Genomic DNA, 18493 nt, shown 5'->3' with positions numbered 1-18493 from the left:
TCCCGGCGCCGCCGGGCCGCGCAGCTCCCGGACTCGGCGCCAAGCATGGCTTTCCTGCTGGCGTTGGTGTTCGTGTCCTCCCTCTACCTGCAGGCGGCCGCCGAGTTCGACGGGAGGTGAGTTGGGGGACGCGCTCTCCCCCTCTCGGGAGAGCTGCCTACAGCTCTGGGCTTTGGGGTCCCCCCTCCCGGTGGGTGGCTTTCCAGGTCAACAGGCTGTGTCCCCAGCCAGAAGTTGGGCCATGGACGGTGGGAGGCTCCTTGAGCGGCTGCGTGCGCCCTGGGTAGGACACTCAAGTCCCAGGTCGTGACTCCCTGGTCCCCAAGCTCTGGATGAGGCTGGGGGCCGTGAACTCTGAGGTTTAGCCCCCTGAACGAAGGTGGTGCGCGGGACTTCCCTGGGTGGGGAGATGAGATGGCTCTTCACTGAGGAAATTGCCCACTTCGCTAACTCACTGCGACCAACTCTGGCGACCCTATATGCCATATAGGGTATCTAGCAGGATAGAACTGCGCCTGTGGGTTTGCGAGGCTGCAAATCTCCAACGAAGCTTTTGGTGGCTTCGAACTGCCGGCCTCGCGGTGAAAGCCTAAGGGATTTAACCCACTGCACCACTTACTGGGACGTAATTCTGGCTCCACGGTGTCAGAGTGATCACACAGGAGATGGGTGTCAGGAAGCGCGTGGGCTACGAACGGGGACCTGTTTGTCTCCCCACTTTCTTCTATTTTTGGAGGAGGAGGGTTTAACGTAAGGGGAGGGGGCGCTAAGAGGGTGTGAGGAGTGTGCCCGCCTCACACTGTCTCTCAGACCCGGACGGACCTGCCTGCTGCGTGTTCCTACAGGCTTCAACCACCCTGGGCCCGTCTCCGCTGTCACTCAACTGAGCCTCCGGCGGCCGCCGCCGCCGCCACACCCCCGCCCCCCTGGATGTGCGCTCTCTGGCGCTTGTGTGTGTGTGTGTGTGTGTGTGTAAATGACTGTACATGTGTGTGCTGGTAGGATGCCCGCACTACAGACTTGACTGTTACTGGACTGTCCCGAACGCAGATGACAGACGCTCTTGCAGAAACCGAGGCAGGCGCTGCCTGGAGGGCTTTTAACCTGGGTCATAAGCCCTCGCAGTCACTCTTTGACAGAGACTCCGCCCTCCATCCTACCAGGGACCTCTGTGCCTGGCCCCAAAGATCCCGCACCTGTTTAACCTGTAATCTCGGAACGAATCAATGCCACGATAGATTGACCTTATTGTACCTGGAAGAGGGGAACCACTGGAGCGCTGAGCTGCAAAAGCACAGCTGCCGGTTCACCACCTGGCTGGAGGAAATTGAAAGCTGGGGGTTATTTGGTATTTGGTGCTTAGGGGGCTAGGGGAAGGGAAAGAGAAGGGCGGTTGCCAAGGTAAGGAGAGTTTTCAAAACGTGGCTGGCAGCCAGAGGCAAGATCTTTTCAGTAAAAGAAATTTTATTTTAAATCAAAGCAGTTTTTAATTAAAAAATTAAAGCGACCCTTTGTCTAGGCACACAGCGATGTGTTATGCATGTCTCACACACATGTTCCCAACAGGAAATGAATGTGCACGTGAATATTTTGAACCCCTGAATAAGTTAATCCAAAACAGCCCACCACTGAAATGCCAGTCCCTCCTGCATGCTCCCCAAAATGTCATTTCCAAGTGACTTTAAACAAGGAACCCGTTTTCCAAGTCAAGTGTCAGAGTGGAACCTGGGGGGTGAATCAGGAGTCTCCTGAAACAGACCACGTTCTTTAGTCCCGATGTCCATTAGAGAAGAAAGTGGTATGAAGTCTTCGAGGCAGGAGGGTTGCTGAGCACAAAGACACTTGAGGTGTCGGGTACATTTTCAACTGCCCTTCCTTTCATTCAGATTTCTGTTTGGGGTACTTTTGTTTTTTCCTGGGGCCTTTTTCTGTCAAACTCGTATACTGAGAAGAGTCCAGCTTCATTCGTTTCTGCTCCTCTCCCCCTTTGCCCTTCATATGAAACAGAAATGAATTATTGTCTTCATTGACATGTCCTGTGTTATTTAACACGTGCCAGTTTCTGATCCATCATTCAAAAGTGACTGCTCCCTCCCCTAGTAACAGGTGCTTGGCTTTGAGGAATCTGTTTTATTTCAAGCTTCAGAAACCACCCTGGGGAGAGCAGCCTTGAGAATTCTGATGTCAGCGGATGCTATTTACAATTAAGAAAAATGCCCCACCCTCCTTTGTGTCTTGGATACGCATGTATGTTGAATGGTCTCATGTGTGTCTTTAGATGATAACAGAACGATTTCCTTGAGAGTGCTTGATCACTCAACTTTTTGTGGGCAGAGAGGAGTTAATAGAAAATTGTTGGTTGCCATTTAAAGGAAAACTCTAACAGCAAAGAGACGTTTATTTATTTTTCGAATTTCAAGCGTGTCTTTATTTACCGTGAATCTTTTTGTTTGGTAGGTGGCCCAGGCAAATAGTGTCATCCATTGGCCTGTGCCGTTATGGAGGAAGGATCGATTGCTGCTGGGGCTGGGCTCGCCAGTCTTGGGGACAGTGTCAGCGTGAGTATCCCTGGGGCCTTCAGCTACTTGTGAGGTGGGGCTTTCCACAGTCCTTCAACGCTTCTCTCCACACACCACGGGGCTTGTCACTTCGCAAGGCGTGCTGGTGCGGGTCTGGCTTGTGAGTTTTCAGGTAGAGTCCCTGACTCCTGAGTGCTTCCCTTCTACAATCCAGAAGTGCCAGCTCTGTTGTTCTCACAGAGCCCCCTCAGGAGCTCCTTTGAGCATTTGGGTCCAATGTTGTTTCTGCCCCCAGTTTCTTTATCAGGCTCACTCCTGCCTTTCTTCTAGGCTCTGAGATGAAGGTAAGATAATGAGTCTCGACAGTATTTACATTAAATAATTCCCTAACTGAATGAATAGCATTCGTAAACGCCTCACCATGGCTTTTGTGTAAATTGGCCCATTTGTTGGTCTGTTTTTGAAATGAGGTTGTAGCCACTGTGTTCTAGATGGACCACCCAGTATAATCAAATAAAACCTCTGAGACACCAGGATTCCTAAATCCTGTAAGTAATCAGCATCCTGTGATAGATGCCAAGTCAGAATTCTGGTTTTACATTTACCAGCAGCACAAGTGCCTGTTTTATTGGCATTGTTCAGAGCCACATCACAAGAGTGAGAGAGAAGACTGGAGGTAGAAGGGAGGAGTCTGGCTTAGAGATAGATGCCTTGGCAGGGTGCGGTGTCAGGTAAATTTAAGTTCAGGGAAGTTCAGAATTCCCTCAACTATTATAATCTGTGAGAAGTTAATCTTGTGATGGAGGGAGAGCGATGGTTGAGGATGGGGAAATGAAGGGGACTGATACTTGCTGACTTGATAGTTGCAGGCCACAGAGCTGACCTTTTGCCAGGTGCCCATTACATCTTGTGGGAGTGGAGTAGGCAAGTTACTGTGCTCACACCGGTTAGCCTACTAAGCACTGTGTTTACAGGATGATATCCAAAAAGAGAACCGATGCACATGAGTGCGGGGTTGGGGGTGGCGGCTCTTAGACGTCTGTCTGATATACCAGGTCAGGGAGAATTTACAGAGCTGATGGTCACAGGTGTGAGATGTTAAAGAGATATTGAATTTCAATGACCAGGAGACCGTACTTTTGTATACACACATGAATACACTAACCTCCCAAATAAAAATTAACTGCTTTGGTGGCAAGAATGACAATAGCTTTCTTCTTGGCTGTTTTAATTTGTAGGGCACTTCCAAAGTGAGTGTTGAGGTGCTGTGAGGCAGACACAGCCCCTGAGCTCCACCTAAGGACTAGGCTGTGTGGCAGCGTGCCAGGAATTGCAGCCAGTGCACCTACCCAGAAGACAGAGTGGCAGACTCTCAGGAGAGGTGTAGGAGTATATATGCACTCTGCCAGATGTGCTAAAGAATTTTAAGAGATAACACAGTGTATTCATAGAGGTTCACCAACTGTGGAATTCCCCAGGAAAAGCTTCTAAGAGCTGCTTCATTTCTATTTACTATGTAACTACATTTCCTTTACTATGAATTGCTTGGCAATTCTGAATTTAACTTAGTGAAAAGACCTTTCAAATACAGTGGCCTTACAACATTTAGCGCTTCAAGCTACTTCCTAGTATTTCTATTTCTGTCTTAGAAGATAAGGGGACCCTGTTTTATTATTTTTTATATCTTAGTTTTGTTCTAAAAGAATGTGTGCTCATCCAGGTTGACTAGAGAAACAAACTCATAGACGCTTATATATGTATAAGAAAGAGCTTTATATCAAAGAGTAATTTTATATTAAGAAAACATCCCAGGCCAGTCCACATCAAGTCCATAAGTCTGACACTAGCCCATATGTCCAAAACCAGTCTATAAATTTCTCTTCAGACTCATGCAACACATACAATGATGCCAAATGCAGGAAGACCACAGGCAGTGAGTAGAAAGTTTTGTGGATCCAGTGGTGGCAGAAGCATCTCCACACTGGTGTGGGTCTCCAAGTGGTTCCTTCAGCTCCAGGGCTCTGGCTCAATCAGCATAGCTCCTTGTAATTTGTCATTAGGAATGTCTTACAGCAAGTGTGTGTGTGTGTATCCACTTCAAGGAGGAAGACAGGAGTTCCCAGAACTCTCAGGAGAAGGCCACGCCCACACAGAGGCATGATTGGCTATGACCTGATTGACAGGGTAAACTCCACCCCTATAACCCATTTAGCAAGTTGAGATGAAATTTGTAGCTACCGCAAAATGCAACATGGTTACAGGGAGTATTTGATAGCATGGGCCTTTTCTTTACTATTTCTCAAGAATCTGAGGAAATGGCCACATAACATGAATTAATATTTGAGATAATAATATAAAGAAGTGTAAGACGATACTATAGGAGGCTGTTTATTTTTACTTAGGCTTGGCGAAAGCTTGAAGGAGTGAGAGGCAGCATGATGAAAGAGACTCTCGACTGGAACAAAAGTAACCAAACCGAACTGACTGCCACTGAGTCAATTCTGACTCATAGTGACCTAGATAGTGTTTCTGAGACGAAATCGTTATGAGAACAGACAGCCTCTTCTTTCACCCTCAGAGTGGTTAGTGGGTTTGAACTTTTCACCCTGTGATATCCAGCCCAACACCTAATCCACGGTGTTTCTAGGACTTCAATGTTTAAATTCCAGCTTCGCCTTTTAGTTGTGTGACCTTGGGCAAGTCACTTAGTCTCTCTGTGCTTTGTGTCCTCATATCTAAATTGGAAATTCAATGGTATTTACCTCATGCCAATATGAGGCTCAAAAAATTACTAGTTGTAAAGCACTTAAAATTCGTAGCATGGAATAAACTCAACATATCTGTGTCTGATGAAATTCAAGAAATAGAAATGCTTTAGCTAGAGCTATTGTTGCTTGACCTATATCGATGCCTGCCGGTGGCTTCTTGGCCATTAGACTGGCTGTGTGTCTTATTTTGACATTTCTATCGCCTAAATTCACATTAGTTTCAGGATTTTCTGTGTGGCATAGAAATACAACCCCTTTCTGCTAAAAAGGGGTGAATGGTTCTTTACCAATGATATTGAAGATGGAAGGTGGTAAATTTTATTTCAAAGTTTGACATTTCCTTCTCTGTGCTTGGCTTGCCTCCTTCCTCCCCTTGCCAGAATCTCTGATGCCCCAAGTGTATCTTGTCATTTCAGAGCTCTGCCTGCCTTTGTTTTGGTATAAACAGGTAAAGGAATGTAGGGGCCAGAGGTCAGCTCAGAACAGCACCAACAGGAGGCTAGTGAGGACAGATGGAAAATCTCTTGACCACAACTGACTTTTCTCAAGAAAGCCTCCATGAAATGAAAGTCTTGGTTTCTGCGAAAGTGCATCATTATCTTTAACACCCACATCTCATAAAGGATCACAACAAACATGCCAAAGCTTCTGGGACATTGACCGTGCCGGTTTTTGTTTCTTCTTTTTCTTCCTGGCCCTTAGATAAGCTCAGCGTTTTTCTCCCAAGAAACATTCTCCCCTCTGTATTGAAAGAGGTGTAGAATTTTCCCTGAATCAGCACAGCAAAGCACAGAACCAGATAGAGCCGCCTACACAGAACCATATGTATACCCGAGAAAGGGTGTGTGTGAGAGCATGCGTGCGTGTACACATAAATGGGGGAATAGGTATCCAGCGTATACTATTTATCAGACTCTACTGTTTTTTTTTTCACTCCTGACTCAACTCTAACTCGAGAGTTACTGTCTCAGAAACCCTCAGGGTAGGTCTACCCTGCCCCATAGGGTTGTTGTGAGTCAGAATCAACTCAATGGCTGTGAGTTTCAGAGGTCAGAGTAGACAGCCAGACTTTACGTCTTAGTGCAGCCCCTTTTTGGTGAATGGCTTGTTTCATTTGTGTGAGCATTTATACAACATTTTGACTCTGTGTCCTTGTGAGACAAATATACTTGTCTCTGTAACATTTTGCATTCCATTTTTACTTGTTCTTTTCCTTTTCTGGGCTTGTCTGGAGAGGTGGGCTAACCTCGCAGGGTGCTAGAGATGCTAACAGGAGCCCTGGTGCTGTAATGGGTCTGTGCAGGGTGCTAGAGATGCTAACAGGAGCCCTGGTGCTGTAATGGTTCTGTGTAGGGCTGTGAGCCACATGGTCGTCAGTTAGAAACCACCAGAAACTCCTCAGGAGAGACACTGGGTTTTCTACTCCCGTGATCCATTACAGTCTCTGAAACCCACAGGGGTCCTGATGAGTCAACATTGACTCAGTAGCAGTGACTGATGGCAGTGATTGAAGGCAGTGAGGTTGGAGATTTTGGAGAGCTGCCAAAGCAGCCCTGATGGCATGGTGGGTAATGCTTTAGACTGCCAACCAAAGGCCCTTATTTCGAACCCACCAGCTGCTTCTCCACAGGAGAAAGACGTGGCCGTGCGCTTCTGTAAAGATTGCCTGGGAAGCCTGGTGGGGCAGTTGTGTAAGGATGATAGGAGTTGGAATCCATTTGAAGGCAGCGGGTTTGGTTAAATTAGTTTCGACTGGCTTTACTGGCTCATTCTGTCTAGCCTAAATTCCCCAGCCAGCCAGGAGACTGCCTGTCCTCCCCTCTGGGACCAAGGAAGGAAGGGTCAGTGGAAGGGTCAGTGGCACTATCCATCCAAAGAGGCGTAGGAGTTCCCCTGCTTCCTGTCTGCACCCCCCTTCTACCCAGCATTGCTGCCAGCTGGGAAGGCATGCCCTGCTCCAGAAATAGGCAGGCATTGTTTTCAGATTCGGTTGTAGGTCTGGCTTTTTAAAAGTATGCTTTGATTCTTGTGTGTGTGTGTGTGTGTGTTCTTAACTCATAAATGGATTTCTGCCATATTGGAAATTCAATATCTGATTTCCAGAGTGTCTTGGGCTTGACCTTGATTGGCTCTTGCTGTGACTCTTTACCATAAGGTAAAATTGGCTGAATACGTTCCCTCACCATCGGTGAGGCATTCATAGGACACAACCCCTTCATCACTCAGTGATCAGTGCAAAATATTTCTGTTGCTTGACCTGTTATTCTATTCTGTAACTTTTTCCTCACCTCAGTGTACTTTTCCTTTTAATTATATTAACGTATTCCTCTACCCCTATCAAAGGGAGACCCCTGTAATTAAGACGTCCCAGTGTTTGTGTGATTTATTTTTAACAAGTTGTGTATGCTAGAGAAACAAATCCTAACAAAGAACACCGGATGACTCTGGGAAACCTGGGTTCAAGTCCTGACGTTGGCATTAGATTAGTTCTCTAACATTTGTCAGCTGTGTATGTGTGTTTGATTTTACAAGCTGATTTCTTAAGTGCATTCCCATTTTAAACCCCATCTGCTAATTTCCTTAATGCAGGAAAGCATATATAGGATGATGTAGATACTCAGTCTATTGATTTGGAGATTTGTCTGCATATGTGGCTGTGAGAATACCGTTTCTGCTGAACGTGTTTCATGGAACTGTGAAGAAAAATTCAAAAGACAACTTGTTTCAATATGTTTCAACAAAATGATTAGGTTTCTGGGTGTTTGGGCTGTCAGTGAGCAATTTGTGGTTTCTGAAGGAAATTGTGTGAATTGGGATGGTTTTGCACCACTTATCCTTTAGACCAGGCAAAATGTAGATGTTTTGCCATGTTTCTGTTGGAGTTATTGGCATGATATGAAGCCAAGAATAAGGGCTTGGATTTGCTGTGGTTCTCAACCTCATTTCCTTCTGTCTTCTCTGAATTTAAGAAAGGCTGAGCAACTGCTTGGTAAAGTGGCCATTTCGTCTCAGCTTTAGATAAGCTCCAGGTTAGTGCAACATAGTAATTGTAAAATAGTCACCAGTTTTGCAGCATTTTGGAGTTATTAAATAAGACACAATGGAAGAAATCTTAGTTGGATAATGTATCTGACTAGTTAATGATCGTGCGCCACTGGAAAGAATAATGAGTCAAATTGATTTGAAGGTCATACAGAGTGGCCTTCTTAATAAAGAAGTGCTTCTTTGTGGTGTCATTACATTTGTGGGTAAACACGATTGACATCCTCTATTGAACATGAATCCAGTCTTTTACAGAAATGACTTTTAATACCCATAAAACCATTACACCTGAGGAATAGTTGGCAATGATGGAGGGGGTTGTGCCGTCCAAAGTTCTGGGGTCACTTGGTGGAACTGGACATGCTCCACTTTCTTAATGTTTATTAGCTTCTGCTAATTTTGGGGTGAGGTATAGAATTTGCTTCTCTGCGGGGAGGTTCAGAATCAAAAGAAGGCAGTGGATAATCTTATAACACTTTTTGGCACTAAACCTGAATTCCCAAATCTGTTTTAGGAAGTGAAATTTTTGCATGAGATTATTCAACCACCACTTTGCTTGAAGAGGTTCCTTAAGAACACCACGAACTTTGAGTAACTTCAAGTGGTCTTGGAATGCAGATTTCAATCTAAAATTAATGTTGAAGACATCTGACCTTTTAAAACAGGTAGTTATGAATATGTGGCATCTTCAAAGTTAAGTTTCAAATAAGTGACTTTTAGTTCTCTCCATCTTTTCCCCTCATTAGAGCTGCTCTTTGTAGAATACTATTCAGACCTACTGATTTCCTTAGATCCCCCACCCCATAAAGTTAATCCAGGCAGGTCTTAGCCTTTATGGATTAGAAATCGGACTGCTCCTCAAACTGAGGGGTCAGGACAAATAAAAGAAAGCACTTTCGTCCCTGCAAGTTCAGCTGATAAATCTCCCCTCAGATTTGTGCCTCTGTGATCTGGTGCTTTAAAGCGTGCACACATGCGCGCGCGCGCGCACACACAAAAGTGTTTGGTCCCATAGGCCTTGGCCTTTTTTCCTACTATTTTTCTCTAGTGCTTTTTATTGTAGAGTTCATGTTGCATACCTTTAGAATCAGTAGAATCAATGACATGTTTGTAAAGTGATAATCCTGTGGTGTTGGGTGATTCCATACAGGTCAGGGTAAGCAAGAGGAGATATTCATCCCTGGGGACTGGTGATCATTACTGGGCAGGTGAAAGCAAAGGAGAGAAGGCTCTGATGACCCAACTGTCACCACTTCCACCTTCTCCCCAACACTGACACTTTTGCCCCTATCTCACGATCAAACTATTAAAAGTGCTTGTTTGGGAAGGTAATATATGATATATTGCTTTGTTAACACTGCTGGTGTAGCGTCGGCTGAATGTGACTTTGCATCCCCTGGGACCCTGAATCTACAAATTAAGTATGATATGAACACTGAGTAAGTTAAAAAAAAAATATTTTCAAGGTCTAGAGCAGGCATCCTCAAACTATGGCCCACGGGCCACATGCAGCCCGCCAAGGACATTTATCCGGGCACATCGGGTGTTTTTGCCCTGTTTGGTTTTTTTTCACCTCAAAACAAGATATGTGCAGTGTGCATAGGAATTTGTTCATAGTTTTTTTTTAAAACTATAGTGTGGACCTCCAACCGTCTGAGGGACAATTAACTGGCCCCCTGTTTAAAAAGTTTGAGGACACCTGGTCTAGAGTTCAGTTATAGAATATAGGAGTTTTCCACTTTAATATACTAAAGATTCCTATCATCCTTTTTTATTTCATCCCAATCTCTACTAGTGCATATTTAAACAGATAATAATGTTTACAAATGAATTCCTAATAGCATTACTAATAAAGCCAGGAAAAGTAGGATGTAGTTTTAGTTTAAATTGATCTGATGAAAAACTGTCAAGTCAAGTATTTATTTGGAATGCTAATGGAAGGAAGAGAAGGCTTGGTGGCTAGTGGGTTACGCCTTCAACTGCTAACCTGAAAGTCAGTGGTTCAAAACCCCCAGCTGCTGTGAGGGAGGAGGATGAGGCTTTTTTCCTCCCAAGAAGATTGACAACCTATAGGGGCACTACGAGTCAGAATCCATGCAATCCAAGTGAGTGAGTGAGTGAGTGAGTGAGTGAGTGAGTGAGTGAGTGAGTAGTGAGTTGAGTGAGTGGAAAGAGAAGTGAGAGCTGAATAATTACAAATGCCTTCATAGCTTTCGAATGTAGTAGTGTTTTGAAAAAGAAGTTGATTTTCTTCCTAATTATATTTTCTGCCTGACATTAATGATCTTGGGGACCTCTTGGTAGTTAGTTACCAATGTAGACAGGGGAGTCCATTTGAGACTGCAGATTTACCAATGATGATTTGCATGTGGATAACCTGACTGAACTTAAAAACTAAACCTTTCGGTGATCAATATCTCTTTAGGCATTCTGCAGATTAATATGAATGGATTAATTAATATGTTAAGATGAATATTAAGAAGTTCCTGGATGCTGAAAACAGTTAAGCACTCAACTACTAACCAGAGGGTTGGTGCTTTGAATCCACTCAGAGGCACCTTGGAAGACACCCTGGTCGCCAGCTTCCCTAAGGCACCCAGCCTTGAAAACCCCAGGGAGCAGTTCTGCTCTGCACACAGGGATCCCCAAGAGTGGGAATCAACTCAACAACAACTGGTTACTGGTTAACTGGTATCATGACATGACTGGTTAACTGGTTAACATGACGAGTCTCCTCCAACGCTGACATTGTTTCCCTGTCATAACATCATTAGGTCACAGGGTTAGGGCTGTGAGTTAGTTAATTGTGCCAGCCTGGCCGATAATCACATGTGGTGCTGGTTGAAAGGCAGAGGGATAAATGGGTGGTAAAGCCTCGCCTTTCTAGTTCTCGGGTCTCTTGTTTTGTGATGGCTGTATCGGGTGCAGCTGCCTTAGCAGTTCCCTGCTTCAGCTTGCAAGATTGACTTCCTCCAAGACATCCCCAAGGAGAAGCCGCATGGATCTATCCCAATGCAGCCCTGGGTGCTGGAGCAGCCGTGTGGAGACCCTTGCCAGTGCTGAGATGCTTACACGTTCACGGACTCAGCTTTCCTCCTGCAGTCGGCATCATTGCCTCTGTTTTGTGAGGTGGAGGACTTTGTGGACTGGTGTTGGGTTATGGGTTAATGTTGGACTTGTGGGCTTGGGCAGCATTGAGTTGGGATGTTTTCATGATGCACCTTTTCTTTACATAAAACTCTCTCTTATACGTGAGTCGCCATGGATTTGTTTCTCCAAAGTACCCAGACTAATACAGGCTGTCTTTTGAGAAGACTCTTTTTGACTCATCAGGAGATGTTAGTCTATATGCTCCCCTCATTTAAATGTGCGGTGAAATACAGAGCATGAAGAAATCATTAGAAATCCCTACATGTGTGCTTACTTTGTCACAAGAATGTTGTTTTAGAATAACCTCAGCCACCTTTTTATAAATTGTAGTTCTCACATTCAGGTTCTGTGGTAGGGCCCCCTAGGGGCCAAGGTATTTGTACTGAACTCACAGTAAGTGACTGTGGATTGGCTTTCTGATGACAAGTGTTCTGCCAGCCCAAATATTTTTTCCCAAACCTTTGATACAGCCTGTTTTATTTTATTGTTAGCATAGACGGCATTTGGTCACTATTTTCTAATTGTTTTCATTCCAACAAAATAGCAAAAGTTTTGAAAATAGACAAACACAAAATCACAGTTCATGCTACTCGTTGAACTTAGAAAACATATATGGGTGTGCCTAATTGATTTTATATCACATACATTTACTATGGTAATAGTTTCTACTGGTGAAGTCACCCCCCAAGTGCATGATTATAAGTATGTCAGGAGCTTTCCCCTAGAGAATGAAGGTTTTAAGGGACTTTGTCCTTTGGATTAAGTTTTTAAAACATTCATTGTATATTAGCATCTGTGTCAGGCCAAAAATTAAGGTACTCCAATGTATATTTTTATCTCTTAACCAAAGCAAAAATGTTTTCTGAACCAATCACTTCTTAGGGAAAATCATACGATTATTAAGAAGTAATTTGCCGATTTGCTAAATGGTCTGGTTTCTGACCTTGGTCTCTTCTACAGTTTCAGTACTGATAAAGTAGTATGCTGGAAAAAGGGACTATCCCAGTTCTTATACACAAAGTTGTTCCTAGGACTTCTTGTCTTGGATGCAACCCTATAATTGTGCAGAGTGGCGTAGTTGTCTGCAAGGAGAGTTTGCCAGGATACTTTGACAAAGAGAAACAATAGTATTCAATTTATGATTGAGGTATGGAGATTGTTAGCGTTATTACTAAAGGTCAGGACTATGTTCTCGGGGACCTTTTCCTCTCACTTATATCCCTGGCATTTGTTTCCTGTAAGGGGTACATGTGTGATGCTATGCCTTTTGCTCTTGCGGCTGTGACTCCAGTCTGGGTCTGATAACTGCATTAGCCATGTAAGTCTACAGAATGTAATTATTTCCTTTGCAACATTGAACCATTTGATAATCCTATATAATAAATAAAACTCTTCACCAGAGGAGACAGGTACTTTTGGATAATAAAAGGGTGCAGGGCTATAAGGCTTCTCCTCCCTCTTTTTCTTTGACAGTGTCTAAAGCCCAGAATTGGCGTCAAATCCATAAACCTGTGCTTAGTAGAAGCGAAAAACCATAAGCCTCAAATAGTTTAATTTCTCTGCTTTATGTGAGCCATCTTTTCATTAAATCACCAGAGTTCTGGTTATTTTTTTAGCTACACCTAGTAAAGTGCATGATATGACTGGGAGTCTTTGTCTGGACCTTGCACCTTGGACAAGTTGCAGAAGGCTCTGGTGTTACTATAAACTACACCTCAGTGGCTTCCCTAGCAATGCTGCATGTATTTGCTACTGTGACCACCTTACCATATCAAGAGAAAACGAGGCAGACGTCCCTATACTGTGTGCTATTAATGAATCCTATTTTAGTGCTTCTTACTTGAGTAGAGTTTATGATACCACTGAAGATACATGGAGGTGTTTCCCTTTGGTAACTTTCACAACCATTGTGCTGGTTGCCTGTGAAAATTTCCTCACGCATCAGTGGAAAATAGACCCCAGAAACTTCCGAGAAGTTGCCTCTTCTAGTCTTAACACATCGCTTTAATTTAAAATGCAGTTTTGTATAGTTTAAAAAATGCAAATTTCCATTAGGTTATCAGCTAACATTTTGTGATATTCTATTTAAGAAGTATACATATTGAGATCATTACATTTATTAAATATGTATTTGTTAAGGCTATATGATGATTAATAAAAGGGAATGTGATCTATCTTTTAAGATATTAAGAAAATAAACTCTACAGAACTGCATGGCTGCTTGGGCACTAATACAACTAGTCCAAAAATAAAGATGTTTGCTATTCTTTATTGAGTTGTTTTAGTTTAGGTTTAAAAACATTTAAATATACATTTCCTGGTAAATTAGATTATTCACAATTGGCTATTAAAGAGTACTAAAGAAATGGTATCCTTTTATAATTTTCCTTCTTATACATAATCATAGTCATATTTTTTTCTACTTGTATGATCTAGAATTTAATTTATTACTTATCTTTCATTTGTTTTCAGCTTTTTGCTTAGATTTACCTGACATATTTTATTATCCTATTTAAAGAAATAATATGTCTACATGAAGACATTATTGATGAGCTTCTAAAAAAAAATTAATAACAAAAATAAAACACTGATTTGCTACAAAATCTAACCAATATGACAAACAAATATAATGTATGCCTTTAAAACCACAGAGCAATCATTCTGGATCCGTAATTCAAATTATTGCTTTGATCAGATCAAATTGGATGCTGAGCTTCCCCCCCCCTTTCTTTTGCAACTAACTCCCAGAAGGCTTCCTTCACCCTAATGTTAAAGCAGACAAATAAATCTATACATCAGACTTAAAGCAAATGTTTTAAAGAGGAAAGGCATTAATTCAGAAGAGAAGTAATCAAATCACCTCCTCTCTTACATCTCGGACCTCTAGGCTGGTCTGAACACAGACCATTACCGGTGGTATTTCATGCTTCCTCCCTTTACTTCCATCCAAGTGGGTTCTTTATGTCTCTTCGTATGCGATGGCTGAGCCTTCACAGCAATTCTGGTTGCTATTGACAACTAACGCAGCCATGCAGGAAGAAAATGCTGTGGAAGGGAAGGTGAAAAAGCAAAACAAACCCTTAAGATCGCCTCCCTAAAATTGGAGAAAAAATTGACTGTACAGTATGTAAGAAACAGGTAAGTAAAGACATCCATTTAAAAATTCCTAGTCTTAGTAACTAATTAATTGAAAGTTTTACCTTTTTTTCCAGATGTTTTGCCCAACACTAATTTAAATAAAAGGATACTGTCTCTAGGACCCAAAAATTAATATTCTGAAAATGAAAAAATTGGATTGGAAGGTACAGTGTCACCAAAGGTCTGGGGAATTTTCATTTAGAATTTGCGTTACAGAAGAATAGTATAACTTCAATTATTGGTTAATATTTTTGTTACAAGTTGTTTTTTAATAACAAAATTGGTGACAAAATATTACTATTTTAAACATGTCCTAGATTTTTTTTTGTTTCAGAAAAGCACTGAAAGTTGAATATGTGTAAGTCTCCGGGAATGTAACAAGTTGATAAATCCCCAAGTCCAGCCTCCTTACCGAAAAAAAATCTGGAATTTCTTTTTTTGGACATTTGTTTTGCAGCTTTCTACGTCTTAAGGCAGAGACTAGCCAGGATAAGGTGCCAACTCAAAGGTTAGATGAACATATTTCTTGAAATAATTTTGGCTAATCGGTGTCTTCAAAGGCATAACTTCTGAATAACTTTCCAAACTCTAAGTAAAACTTAACACTAGTTGCGTTTTTGAGTTGCCTTTTGCTGGGGGCATTGGGTGGGAGCTGTAACCCTTCAAGCTATGCTTATTTTCTTCATAACTTTACTGTTAATTTTAATTGGATTTTTACATCAAACTTGTCTCTTTCAATATATAATTTCTTTCTCCTGTTTTATGAGTCTAATAAATTGACCTCCATCCTAATACAAATCACAGTTTATATTTTCAATACTTAAAAAAACAAATGTAAAAAACAAAACCCACCAAATGAAATTACTAACACCAGATTATGATTAACCTGAGGGAATTGTATCTCATATTAATTAAGTCTCCATGGAACAATTCAGGTAAGAAAGATTTTATTGTATAAAATACACAAGAAGTTTTACTAGAACCTGTGGGTATTGATGGCATTGTTTTGGTACATTAAAAGCATTACTTTAAAAAGACATCTTTCAATGTGAATAATGTTGATTAATAAATTCCCCTCATGACACTGTAGTGGACACTTTTAGTGATACTCTAAAATTGTATGGAATTGGTACCAAAAGACCAAAGTACTTTGAAATTGACTCATGAAAGACACTACTTCATGGCATAAATAATCGGTTTTTTGAGGTAGCATTTTAGTAAAAGCATTTGAGAACAAAATTTACTCTGTTAGGAACAGAAATTAAGCAATAGCTATATTTAGAGAAATAAAAAAGTTCAAGTATACATATCTTGTAATTATTACTAGCAGCTGACAAATTGATTGGCCGATGTGTAGCTGAGGTTAGGGAGACAGCAAATGTAGAGGCGAGTGGAATGTTTGATTCCACCAACACATCTGGACTGGGGACCTGTGGCTGTGGTCTATCAGCTGTGAGACACTGAACATTTTATTGGATATTTCGGAGCTACAATTTCTTCATCTTTAGACCTGCTTTGCAAGATTGGTGTTGGCCTTAACTAGAGTGCCTTTTGCAAACAGTTCTTGATTAAAACTCCTTATTATTAATGCCTGGGTTCAGCATTGGGCAGTATCTGAAAGATTGGTGATTTGAACTCTTCAGCCCCTTTGTGGGAGACAGATGTGGCAGTCTGTGTCTGTAAAGCTTTGTAGCCTTGGAAACCCTCTAGAGAGATTGCACTGTTCCCTGTGGGGTCCCTTTGAGTCAGAATTAATTCACAGTGGGTTAGGGGTTATTCTTATTGTTTTCTCGGTTTGCTGTTAATGTGTGGACAACACGTAGAATGCCAATGGAAAAGCTGGAGCATTGTTTCAGTTCAGTGTGCCAAATGATGAAAAACCCTGGTGGCTCTGCTTAGTAAGTAAGGGTTGCACTAGGAACTGCAAAATCAGCTGTTCAAAACCACCAGCCACTGCTCAGGAGGAAGAAGAGACAGTCTGCTCCTATCAGACGTACAGGTTCAGAGACCCCAAGGAGCACTTTTCCTCTGTCCTGTATCCAGGGTCTGTAGGAGTCACAGTCAACCCGATGGCTGTGAGTGATCACAGCATTAAGAGCCCTGGGTGTAAAGCGGGTTATGGTTTGGGCAGTTAACTGCAAGATGGGTAGTTCAGACTCACCAGCTGCTCACATGGAAAAGAGAGGAGGCTTGAAGACTTGGGGGTTCTAATCCACCAACTGCTGCATGGGAGAAACATGAGGCAGTCTGCTTTATTTACAGTCTTGGAAAATAGAGCAGTTTTATTCTCTCCTTTAGGGACCCTGGTGGCACAGTGTTTACAAGTTGGGCTGTGACCCAAAAGGCCAGCAGCTCACGACCCCTAGCTTCTCTTGGGGAGAAAGACAGGGCTTTTGGGGGAAACTCAAGGGGCAGTTCTCCCTGTCCCTAGTAGGCCAGCCTGAGCATGCATAGACCTGATGGAAAGTGTTGTGTTGTTTAATAGGGCTGCTATTAGTCACAATCGACTTGATGGCAGTATGTCTTTAAATAGATAGATTATTAACTAGGTATCTCTTTGCCAATATGTCATTTGGAAAGAACCGGTTGAAAGTAGTAAAACATTCAAATCATTCGTTTCTGGAAGAAAACTTCCAGTGGGTGCCGATCTGTCATTCTGAACCATTCTGTCTCGACTTCTCTGATTGTATGGCCTCTGAGCCTCAGAGTGGAGTACAGTTTGTTTACCCAGTAGTGTTTGCAGTTGGAAACGGATTTGGAAGAAAACAGAGTGGGTTTATAGAACTCTAGTTATTTAACAGACATGAGAGGCAAGGAGTAAAAGTTAGATTCTGGGAGCAATACAAGAAGGACTGAAAAATGGACCCTGATCCAGTGGTTGCCTGTTCTTCTATCCACGAAGGTGGAACGTGACAAAGGAAGCTACAGACTGGAGGGCACTTGGGGAAGCATCGTTCACTGCCAAGGAAGATAAGGGGAGATTTATGTATGCAGGAGCAAGAGCCTCAATTTGACGGCGTGGAGGGAGGGGGAGTAAATGTGTGAACTGCCACTCATGAAAGGTGAGGTGGGGAATTATAGATGGATTGACTTATGGAAGGTCGCTGATAGTATATGTAATAGGTTAAACTTTATCTAAAAGTTATAGATGAACATTGTAATATTTGAAGCAGGAAACCTACCTAATCAAATTACACCATAGAATGAATTATATTTCTTTGTGTTATGTTAGCAGCCTGCCAATGAAAAAGTTGCTGATTTGAACCCACTAGAGCAGTGGTTCTCAACCTGTGGTACGCGACCCAATTGGGGGTCGAACGACCCTTTCACAGGAGTCTCCTAAGACACTCGGAAATCACACATTTCCGATGGTCTTAGGAACTGAGACACTGCTCCTCTATCTGTCTCCAGGCTGGTCTGCCCACACGCAGATATGCCCACATATGAGAACCCAGCGTGAAGACTGTTACCCATGCTACACCATGCTTCAAGACAAAATTGCATTTATTTGTAATTAGAAATAAATACTTCACAATATATAATTACATATTGCTTTTATGATTTTCACTGTTTTAATTATGTTCAATTTATAACAGTGAAAATACATCCTACATATCAGATACTTACATTCCAATTCATAACAGTAGCAAAATTACAGTTACAAAGTAGCAACAAAAATAATTTTATGATTGGGGGTCACCACAACATGAGGAACTGCATTAGGAAGGTTGAGAATCCCTGAGTGGCTCAGTGGGAGACAGACCTGGTGATCTGCTTCCATAAAGGATACAGCCAAGAAAGCTCTATGGGGTAGTTCTTCTCTGTCACAGGTCACTATGAGTTGGAATTGACTCAATGGCACCTACCACCACCACC

General features: G+C 42.4%; 1 protein-coding gene across 4 annotated transcripts in view; it reads left to right on the top strand.

The window, feature by feature from the left end:
* The first annotated feature begins 16 nt into the window (after positions 1 to 16).
* NPNT (nephronectin) overlaps positions 17 to 18493 on the top strand; it is a 76695-nt gene continuing 58218 nt past the window's right edge. For 2 of the 4 annotated variants that reach the window (XM_004703294.2, XM_045284262.1), the window contains exons 1-3: positions 17 to 116; positions 2458 to 2558; positions 15075 to 15125. In XM_004703294.2, the coding sequence (XP_004703351.1) occupies positions 46 to 116; positions 2458 to 2558; positions 15075 to 15125 (223 nt within the window). In that variant the 5' untranslated portion in view covers positions 17 to 45. The remainder of the gene's footprint in view (positions 117 to 2457; positions 2559 to 15074; positions 15126 to 18493) is intronic. The other 2 variants (XM_045284264.1, XM_045284263.1) reach the window with 1 other exon arrangement.

This window comes from Echinops telfairi, unplaced genomic scaffold (genome assembly GCF_000313985.2).
Source record: "Echinops telfairi isolate 266 unplaced genomic scaffold, ASM31398v2 ScPeMD7_7468;HRSCAF=8506_0, whole genome shotgun sequence".
Classification (NCBI taxonomy): Eukaryota; Metazoa; Chordata; class Mammalia; order Afrosoricida; family Tenrecidae; genus Echinops; species Echinops telfairi.
The sequence above is the reverse complement of the archived record's forward strand: the minus strand, read 5'-3'. Positions and strand labels throughout refer to the sequence as shown.